We start from the raw sequence: 11,143 nt of genomic DNA on the forward strand, positions 1-11,143 counted from the left end.
GTATTTCTATCTCTTTAAGAATTTTCCACAGTTTGTTGTGATCCATACAGTCAAAGGCTTTAGCATAGTCAATAAAGCAGATGTTTTTCTGGAATTCCTTTGCTTTTTCTATGATCCAATGGATGTTGGCAATTTGATCTCTGGTTCCTCTGCCTTTTCTAAATCTAGCTTGAACATCTGGAAATTCTCAGTTCATGTACTGTTGAAACCTCGCTTGAAGGATTTTGAGCATGACCTTGCTAGCATGTGAAATGGGTGCAGTGGTGCAGTAGTTTGAGCATTCTTTGGCATTGCCCTTCTTTGGGATTGGAATAAAACTGACCCCTTTCCAGTCTTGTGGCCACTGCTGAGTTTTCCAAATTTGCTGGCATATTGAGTGTAGCACTTTCACAGCATCATCTTTTAGGATTTGAAATAGCTCAGCCAGAATTCCATCACTTCCACTAGCTTTATTCATAGTGATGCTTCTTAGGGCCCACTTGTATGTTTACACAACACAAATTCAAAGATAAAATTGTTAAGAATTTCAAGACAGTGATAACAGAACTTTAAACCATGAGCTGTGCTTTTCTTAATGGGGCTCTGAGTAGAAGCTAGTTGTCTATGAAAGCTGTATGTGAATAGGATGGGAAGAAACAAGACTGGACACACACATGGCACACATCTCCACTAATGTGGATGTACTGTTGTCCCATTAGACTTCACTCAAAAACCGAAGCTCAGAGGGAAAGTAATGAAGAATTTCAAGGTGACAACCGCAGAGCATTAAACCCATTGTGAGGCTCTTCTGAGTACAGGGTTTACACAACTGCACAGGCTGCATTTCTGTGAAACCAGCCCTATGAACACTTTTCTGAGCCCCTCCTCTTTAGGGGGATATCAAGTATGGTTGGAGCATTCCTTAGATCACCCACCAGAAGGCTAACCCACGGCAATTCATGTACATGTCTCAGGGTGTAGAAGAGCATGAGACAGCTCCTCTGATGTATTCTGCTTCTGATGAGCCATACCTGTTGCTACTCTATAGCTGTCAAGAATCTATCTTCTTTTCTGTAACTTAATTGGGTTCCTCACTTCTAGTTGAGGACCAGGCAATAGGGCCTGGAATGGAAGGAGGGGTTTAAACGGCAAAGTTCATTAAGGAGGGAGAAGTAGAGCACTGAACTGATGTGGAGATGAGCAGTTCAATTCAGGAGGCCAACAGTTCATGATCTCTTTAGTTAGAAGGACTCAGGTGTCAGTCTTCCAGTTTTTGGCAAAAGTAGGTGGTACCCATGTGTCAGGAAGACTGAGATTGTTGTATCTCACCATCAGAATCACCTCTTCTGGTACACATCCCCTACCTTGGCTTGACCTATACAGTAGTAGTAGAAAGGTAGTGAATATTATCAAGAAAGTCACATTGGACTTTCACCATGATGATTCATTTCTCCATTTCATAGCTGTGAAAACTGAGCTCGAGAGAGACTTGCCAAGGTTAACAGGTAAGTGGTGAAGCCAGGACTCCAACAGGTCTGATCCCAAACACAAATGCCTTCCCTGTGGCCAAGAGTATGATTCCCACATCTCTAAGTCATTTATTTTTGGTTAGTGTTTTTAATATGAATGTTATAGAAAGCCTGCCAGACACACAGACTGGGTTTGCAATGATCCCAGTTTAACACATGAGGTGGCCTCTTCTAATGGAAAGAGGGGGCAAGAAACTAACAAACTTCATTATTCAGGGCCACAGTCCTTATTTATAAAGTGAAAGAACTGAACTAAACGATTTCCAAAGTATCTTCTGACTCCACATTCCTATGTATTCAAGCTTTCTTTTCTGACTTGAGTTGTCTAAAATTTCAGCTGCTTCTTATTTTTATTTCGGGGAGGCTGCGGCATGTGGGATCTCAGCTCCCTGACCAGGGATCAAACCCATGACCACTGCAGTGAAAGCATGGCATCCAAACCACTGGACCACTGGGAAGTCCTTCAGCTACTTTTTAATACCACACCAGGATTCAGCAGAATCATATTCTCAGCACAGAGATGGGTACTTCTTTGTTGATACAGGACAGCATACCTCTAGTTTAGTAAAAAAAAGTTAAGTTAGAAAATAAAATTGAAATACAGAAAAATAATAGGGAGGCCTAAAATACAACACAGCTTTATAATGTTTCAAATTGGAATTTTATAGATAATTGCTATCCACTCTGATTCTGGAAATGATAGAAGTATTGAAGAAACATTAACTTCCTGAGATTTAGACCAACAGTCTTTTGGTTTTTCTAGAAAGTGAGAAAGGCAATGAATGTGAAAAACAGCTTCCGTTTTCTCATCAATACTAATAACTCACGGGGGCTCGTGAAGGTGAGTGAGACAGTGGAAGTCCTTCACCAGCTATAAGGTGCTAATCAGTGTCAGGAAGCATTAGGATTAAATTAATGACAATAACGGAGACCAAAATACTCTGTTTCTCCCAGCAATCCTATTTTCCAGTGAAAAGGCCATTCTTTGAGTGAAATCTCCTCTCACATAGATTCTTAGATGCTGACAGTATGAGCTCATGCTGTGATCAGTGAAGCAGCAAGAGAGGAGCAAGAAATCATAGATTCAGAAAAGCCGCACTAGAATGTAAGGCAGTGCCATCTGAAAAGAAAAAATGTGCCTCCCTAAACACCTGGCTTCTGGCCACTATAGAGGGAGTCAAGGATATGGAGAACTTTGCTGACACAATGCCAGCATTCATGCCTTGAACCTTTCCAGAAGATCAGAAAGATCTCCTCCCTCAGGTTAACAAATACTGTCCAAAGTACATGGAAATACCCTTAAGAATTCTGGATATGCAAGCAATCATTTTCAGACCAACACTGCTGACAACAGGCTCTTCCACATACAAAGCAATCCATTATTTATGTCATTCTGAATCCAAATTCTGTCCCAATTCTCTCCTCAGCATTAACATCAAAATCACAATTAAGGAAATACAGTCCTCCAGGCCGTTGTTGGGTGTGAAACTTTGAAACTGAGCAGCTTCCCTTAATGAAACAAAAAGCAAAACCCTCCAAGGTTTCTTGGGGAGAATAGCTGAAGGAGAAATCTCTGGAGAGAAGAGGGGTTGCATCTTTTTTCTGTCTTTGACTATGTAGACCCTGGGGGTTTACTGCTCCTCCATTAGGGTTTCAGCTCAATTATGAGCCACAGCCAAATCCAATTCCTATTACTCTTATGGCTCAACTACAAGATCCTTTTGTTCTTATGGCTCAACTACAATATAGTTCAAAGAGAACTATATTAAAACCAAGAAGAAAGCAAAACAAAAAATAAACGAATAAAACAAAGTATCCTGAATACTCAACTTGGCAAGTATAGGTTTCTGAACCCGTAGTAACTGACTCATTCAGTGATTTGTGGACCAGTTCCCTTGCACATGCCTTCTTTCTACCTTATGGCCTTCAGTGGCTATCTTGTACTGTTACTCAAGAGCTTGTCTGATCTCCCACCCTGGCCTGATGCTGGATAAACACAAACATTCTTTATTAAAGCCCAAAACTTTCCATGGATTCCTGTTGCCAAGGGTTCTCCTACTCAGTTACAATGTCAAATGGAACGTTTGTTTTAACCTTTGCAAGGAACAGCTGACTTCCTGACTGAGGTTTTATTGAAAATGTATCCCCTGAAGGGCAAGAATACAGATACATGGTGCATTTTCTGTACTATTAAATACACGAACAGTCCAGGGGCATTCACTGTTTTATATGCTGCTGCTACTGCTGCTAAGTCGCTTCAGTCGTGTCCGACTCTGTGCGACACCATAGACGGTAGCTCACCAGGCTCCTCCGTCCCTGGGATTCTCCAGGCAAGAACACTGGAGTGGGTTGCCATTTCCTTCTCCAATGTATGAAAGTGAAAAGGGAAAGTGAAGTCGCTCAGTTGTGTCCGACTCTTAGCGACCCCATAGACTACAGCCCACCAGGCTCCTCTGTCCATGGGATTTTCCAGGCAAGAGTACTGGAGTGGGGTGCCATTGCCTTCTCTGGTTATATATGCTAGATAAATGTTATTTGAGTCAACCCCCAAACTAATCTTATAATGAAGAAATAATCTCAAAAAAATACATAACATGATCAAAAATGTAATCACCATCCACCCACCTGTCTCCAAAGACCAGGGCTTTAACACTTTAATTTGCCATTAGGATTAGTGGTCTTTATGATAAAATTCAAAAATATTTTTTCTGTTTGGTCTCAACACCTCTTCTAGTAGCTATCTCTTCTAGTAGATATCTTCTAGTAGATAACCTTTAGGCCAGCCCCAGCTTCTCCATCACAGTGTTCAGTTTCTACCCTCTGTGTTCCATGACCTGCTCCTTCTTATGGTTTGCTCACTGAATTTGATGTTTATCCCTGGGCTTTGTTAGAAAACACCATCTTCTCATCTCTCCAGCAGCACCTCCCTGAGCTATGCTGAAGAATAGATTTCTAGTCCATTTTTCAGCAACCTAATTCCATCTGTTTTGTCTCTTCTGGAAGTTCCTCCAAGTATCTTGTCCACCACCAGCATTTTCCTTATTCTCTGGGACTACTATGGGCTAACTCTTATTTTTATATCTCTTCTCTCATTTCAGTGGGATTTTTGAAAGGAAAGGACCATAACCTTCTCTTAGTACACAATTTTTAAGCAAAGAAATTTTTTTCTTATCTGAATTTTCTATTTTTTTCTAGAATTGATATACATATTACTTGTATAACAGAGATATGAGAAACATTTGGAAAATAAGAAAATATTTCTAATACTATGGCTTGGCACTCCAACCTAATAAAGCTCATTCTGAAATCTAATATTTCCTGGCATGACAGTTAGATCTCTGGAGAAAAACACTAAAAATGTTTTGGTCCTTGACCAAGTAAATTACCCTCATATTGTTTTAGGTTAGAAATGAGAAGGATCCAGAAAGTCTTGGCTCACAAACTGTCATTCTGTACAAGGATCCAGATATTTTAAATCCAAATTAAAACATAAATAGCCCAAAGGACCACTGTATCTCTAGGTCCAAGGACAGTTTATGACTAGGCAAATATAAATATTATGTATCTAATAGACAGATATAAATATTATTTATCTTATAGATGTTGCTTTGTTATGAATTTTTTTGCCTTGCCAACAACACAATGTGATAATCAAAACCTTGTGTTTTTTTTTTAATTGATAGTCTTGACCTGTATGTTTGTAACAAATAAAATTTGGTTCCTAAGTGTGATTAAATAATAAATGCACTGCTTGTACAGGCAGAAAAATTAATTTAATCAAGATGTGAACAGGTGGCTCTCAACAGAGCCACAAGTGCGTAAGAGTTCAGTATCACTGTTCGTTGTATCTAGAAATGTCATGAATAGCATGCAGATGACTCCAGAAAAAAAACAAAAAATTGGACATATGCACCTGCACAGTCCTCTTCGAATCTGCTTTAGTAACAGTTCAAAGAACTTGTCATTGTTGACAGTTAATATCACAGAGAGGTAGCCCTAACACAGCAGTTTAGATACCTAAGCTGCTCAGAAAAGCTAGATTGCAGCAGCTCAGTTTTACAATTAAGTGACACTCTTCCCTATTTATGACCCTGAAAGTTCAGGACTATTAGGTAAAGACTATCAATTAAAAAAAAAAAAAAAGATTTTAATTATCACATTGTGTTGTTGGCAAGGCAAAGAAATTTCATAACAAAGCAACATCTAAGTAAGATAAATACTACTTACATCTATTAGATACATAATATTTATATTTGCCTAATCATAAACTGTCCTTGGACCGAGAGATATACCCATCCTTAAGGCTATTTATGTTTTAATTTGGATTAAAATATCTAGATCCTTGTACAGAATGACAGTTTGTGAGCCAAGACTTCCTGGATCCTTCTCTTTTCATTTTTAATCTAAAACAACTATTTCATGTTTCAATGATTTTAAGTAATTTAAGGAGATAATTAAGGCTTCAGGAGTACTATCTATTATGACATTCTTAAAGTACTAAGTTTACAGGTTTTAGAATTAAAACATGAAGTACAATTTGAATATAGGATTCAAACAGGAAGTACTAAATACATGAAACAGGTATTTCGTTAGAATTAAGCTAGAAAAACCACCACCTCCACAATTCTAGAAATAGGTGTTCATGGAATAACTCAAAGAGAAGCTTATTTAGCTGCTCAATTTTGTAATTTAAAGTTCTTTTGTCTTTGTTGTACCTTAAATATGCTGAATTCATCATTTCCCTTACCCATTCTCATCATACACAACAATTTACTCGCAAATAGTTTTTAAGAATTATTTCTCTGATTATTCTAATATTGCTTATATTTTCTGTTTCCTCCATGATAATGAAAACTTGCTAACAATTTACAGGCCAAACTGATGTCATCTGAATAGTCAGCTACAGCATCTACCAGTAAATTAGCTTGATTTTGTGAAATGAAACACTATATGTTTTATATTTACCAAAAAAGTAAGATCATAGCCATTAAAAACATTTCATACTCCAAAATTTTCACTGGTATAATTTCTGGACCTCTAAAAATTTATTTCAATAATTTAAAATATTCAAAATGTCATGACTACTTACTGATATTCAACTTATACATTAAAATACTGTTTTTACTGCTTAGGACTATACGACTATGCTTGGCATTTGAAGCTCCTACAATCTGGGACTTTTTCTTACTCAACAAATTCTTCTTCTACCACTCTGTAGTGTGACACTACCATTTTAACCAAGATAACATAATGTCTTCTCAGTCCTATGTGTACATTGTAGCATTGTGTTCATTCCCATCATTATTCTTTATTCATATTGCTCCTCAAAATAGTCTCTTCATCTCACCATCTAACTAAATTCTATTGTTATGATCAGTCAAGATAATACCTACATAATTATTTAATTACTTAGGAAAATTAGGGCCTCACCTCATATATCCAAAAGTATTAGTTATATTAAAAATTAAGTGTAAAATTTAAATATAACACAGAAGAAAACACATGTAAATATCTGCACACAGAATAAGATCTAAATATAAAACCAATGGAAGAAATTATAAAGAAATGATCACTAGATTTCATAGAAATAAACTGTCATACATTAAAAATAACTTGAATAAGCTGAAATGACAATAAACTGAATTTCTATACAATAAACTGTATAGGAAGACTCCTTTTTTAGCTCCCTTCTCCAAATACTTCAGAGAACACCAAAAGGTGTTTCAGCAAAACGAAAATACTATAGTTAAATAACCAGTATCCAAGAAGGATATTTTTTAGGTTTCTGCTTGTTTTACTGCTTAATTCCAATCCCTCTCGTTAGGTATGTTAAGTGTACAGCCATCACGTATTTGTTCAACAAATGCTTTTATTGCACCCCAGCCATATGCCAGAGACTGTGCCAGACACTAAGACCATATTGCTGCTCAAAACAGACATGGTCCCTTCAATCACAGAACTTAAGTGTAGCATAAGATAAACATTAATCAAGTAGCTACACAAATTGTGGTTTAAAAAAAAAGCACACAGAGCTTTTTTTATATGACAGCATATAAAAAGGATTTCACCTATTAAAGATATGGAATGTGTATGGTTCCCAGAAGATTTCCCTAAAGAATTCATGTCTAAATAAAACGTTAACCCCTTATAACTGCAGTAGCTATACCCTAAATTCTTTCGTACCTTTCTGCTTCTCAACAGTAAGTCTTCTATATCCATTAAACGATTTATTCCCATTAAAATTTGAAGGTATCTTTGTTAACTAGCCTTCTGTTTTCAATGGTGTGAATGAAGTCAGCTTTAGGATACTTTAATAGGGGCAGTTTAGGAAGATACTTTTATTTTTATAAGATTGAACAACTTAAATCTTACTTATAAGACCATCTCATGATCAATCTTGTCAGATTTAGTGGCAGAATCTTACTTAAACCCCAAAGGAATGACAAACACTTATATTCTGAAAAAGAATTATTCACATACATTTATGTACTAAAAATTATGTACGGCTATTAAAATTGTTTCACTAACAGTACACATAGCTTATAAAACAAATTAAATGTTATTTAAAAGCACATATTTTTACACTGTGTATCCTGGAAGTTTGTTTATTACTAATTCACAAATATCTTTGCATTGCTTGGAAATGTTTAGTGAACCAAGGTCATCACAGTCTTCTTCAAAGTGATCTAAAGTACTGCAATCCAGGACATTAAGTTCTAGTTCCGACAAATTAGAAGGCAGGTAAGAACTCACTTGAGATGTCCGAGGTGACTGGCTTTTTTCTGAGGACTTGCAACCTGTTCTTGTTTTAGGTTTAGCAGAGATGTCACAATCCTGCTTTATAACTTTAGAATTATGCATACTGTTTTGGTCTCTCTGGTTTTCTTTTTCCTCAGTCCAGTGTGATGAAGAGAAATCACTGGAAGATGCTTCCTCCAGACTTTTATCTTGAGTCTTTGAAACAGGAAATCTTTTATGTGAGAGTACTGGAGATCCAGCTGAAAAAGGTGGACTAAGAACAGAACTCTTTGCACTGCTGTTTTTCCTTATGGACAATCTTGTTTCACTGGACTTGCTTGTATGTTGACTGTGTTTTGGATTTTCTGTGCCTGGACTGCTATCACGAGCTCGTAAAATTCTGCTGGTGTCTTCAGAACTGCAAGGACTGGTGAAGTCATCTGAATACTTTAGTTCTGAGATGCTTTCAGAGCAACTACTTGTACTTGGATTCTTTTCATTGATATCAACAGTTAGAATGTCATCACCAGTGATTTTGACCTGCTTGCCATCTATTTCTTTATCTACTACAGTTCTGTCAACTACTGCAACCTGCTGGAAAACACCTGGACTTTGGACTTTCACTTTTCCTTCCAAAGTATTTGTACAAATAAACCTTTCTGAGACAACAGAATTTGCAGGACTCAAAATTTCTCCCAAAAAACCATTATTGCTTCTATTTTCATCACAATCAACTGTCTTTTCAGTTGCACAGTTCAGTTTAGTTTCTGTGGTTGTGCTAGGGTCATCAACAACTACACTAATTTGCTTTGAGGTATTGCTATTTTCAGCGAAAGATGCATCTGATTCTAAACACTTATCTTTAGGCAGTTCATGTGGCTTCTGATACAGTTCAGCAAAACTTAGTATCTTAACTTTGGATGATGGAATTCTGAGTTTTGCACCTAACATTTGTGTTTGCATTTTTTTATACTGTTCTCTCTTTTCATATTCTACTAACATATCAGGATTTGTTTGTTTTAAACGTAGTTTAAGTGTGTTTGTTAAGCCATAAAGTAGTTTTCCCCTTGAAACTCTTTTTGGGGGGGCACCACCTTTCTTTTCAAAATATTTACCTTTCTTAAGGTTTTCAGTTTGGTTCTTTTTATACTGAAGACTCAGTGACTTCTCATTTTCCCCCACAGAAAGCTTATCCTTTTTAGATTCAGATTTACAGGTGGATTTCACCGAAGATTCTGGTGACTTCTTATCCTCAGTTCTATATAACCAGGCTAAGTGAGGATGTATATGAGTAGGGCTTGCCATGGGTTGGTTGTATAACAAGGACAGTTCAACCAACAAAGCATTTAACAAAGGCAGTTGCCTTATAGTATTAATTCTATTTTGTTCAGTTGGAGGATGGTCTGTAGTTTGATTACTTGCTCCTGTATCCTGAACGGATGCAGGATTTATAAGCACTGGACAACTCTCACCTGTTGCAGAATTTGTATGTTCTGGAGGATTAGTATGTGTTGGGGGATTTACAACGTTTTCTTTCAGAAAAGTACCATCATCCCATTCCTCAGGTGCATTAATTTGAGACTCAATGGTAATTTTACCCTGTTGAGGGGGTGTCTTTTCTTGAGTCAAATGAGTGTAATACAGAGGAGGAGGGCAAATTATGTTAGTTTCAAGTTCCACCTCTGTGCCTTCTTGATTTGGGGGGCTAACACTCCTCTCACTGCTACCCTTTGAACACATATCGGAGTTGGTTTTGCCATTTTCCATAGAATCCGTGTAATCAGAGTCAGCCTTGCTATGGAAAGCTCTTCCCTTCAAATCCTTCCCTGCCCTTGAGATTTTTACATCCACTAGAGGCTTATCAGCATCTCCTGGGCTTGGCTCTGAGTCTGGCTGCTGCAGCTGCTGGTTTTCCTGCCAGGTTTGGGGGCTGACCTCCACTGACTTCTGCACCTCCATACCCTCCACTCCGCCTCCTGGAGAAGTGACTGGCCGCTCCAGATGGCCCAACAAGCTGCTTCCCAGATCACTCAGGCGGTAGCCCAGAGCAATGTCCCCAATCCGCTCCCCGTCTTGGTTACACAGCGGGAAACTTCCCCGATGACTCTGGGAGCTGCCGGGGGCGGCGGACCCCAGGACTTTGTGGACCGCCGCGGCCAGAGAAATGCTGCAGGCCCCCAGGAGCTGCGGGGCAGGGGTCGGGTGTCCGGGGGGCAGCTGGAGCAGCAAGGTGTAAAGCGGGGTCCGAAGGAGCAGGCGGTGCAAGGTGGCGGGCTGCAGGCGGAAGAGACAGGACTTGCCGCGACGGAAGCTAACCAGGCCAGGCCGAGATTCCTGGGCGGGGGCGGCGGGGCCGGCGGGAGGGTAAATCAGCAGCGTGGGGAAGTCCAGCAGGCGGAAGGCCACCGCGGGGCACAGGCTGTGCGATGGCCGCGGCGGCGATGCTTCCTCTCCCTCCTCCTTTTGCTCCTCTTCCGCAACTACGGGTGGCTGCGGCAGCCCGGCTTCAAGGCATACCCAGTCTACGAGTAGCTCCAGCGAGAAAAGCCGCTCAGACACCGCGGACGCCATTGCTGTTGCCCCGGAGACGCTGTGAGCTGAAAGCAGAAGTCCTTCGTTCTCGCGAGAAACAGGGAAAACCCGGCGCCTGTCTTGTTCTCTCGCGAGACTTGAGAGGGCGCCCTGATAGGTCCGAGATGCGGCTGCTCTGGGAATTTTGGCTTCTCACTATACCTCTTTGGTTTCCAGACTTGTATAAACACAATGCTTGTGATAATACCGAAGCTATGAATGGGGCGGGGTGGGGAGAGCAGTAAAAGCATGTTTGTTTTTTTTTTTGTTCGAGTCACGTTTTATCACTACAGGTCCCATGCAATTTTGGAGGCCTGTCAAATCTA

General features: G+C 39.3%; 1 protein-coding gene across 1 annotated transcript; it reads right to left on the bottom strand.

The window, feature by feature from the left end:
* Positions 1–7,313: 7,313 nt before the first annotated feature.
* Positions 7,314–10,856, bottom strand: MAP10 (microtubule-associated protein 10). The gene has a single exon (XM_010838596.1). The coding sequence runs from the start codon at positions 10,815–10,817 to the stop codon at positions 8,088–8,090; it is 2,730 nt and encodes a 909-aa protein (XP_010836898.1). The 5' UTR covers positions 10,818–10,856; the 3' UTR covers positions 7,314–8,087.
* Positions 10,857–11,143: the final 287 nt, after the last annotated feature.

The sequence above is a fragment of the Bison bison genome, unplaced genomic scaffold, assembly GCF_000754665.1.
Source record: "Bison bison bison isolate TAMUID 2011002044 unplaced genomic scaffold, Bison_UMD1.0 scf7180017864099, whole genome shotgun sequence".
In the NCBI taxonomy this organism is placed as follows: domain Eukaryota; kingdom Metazoa; phylum Chordata; class Mammalia; order Artiodactyla; family Bovidae; genus Bison; species Bison bison.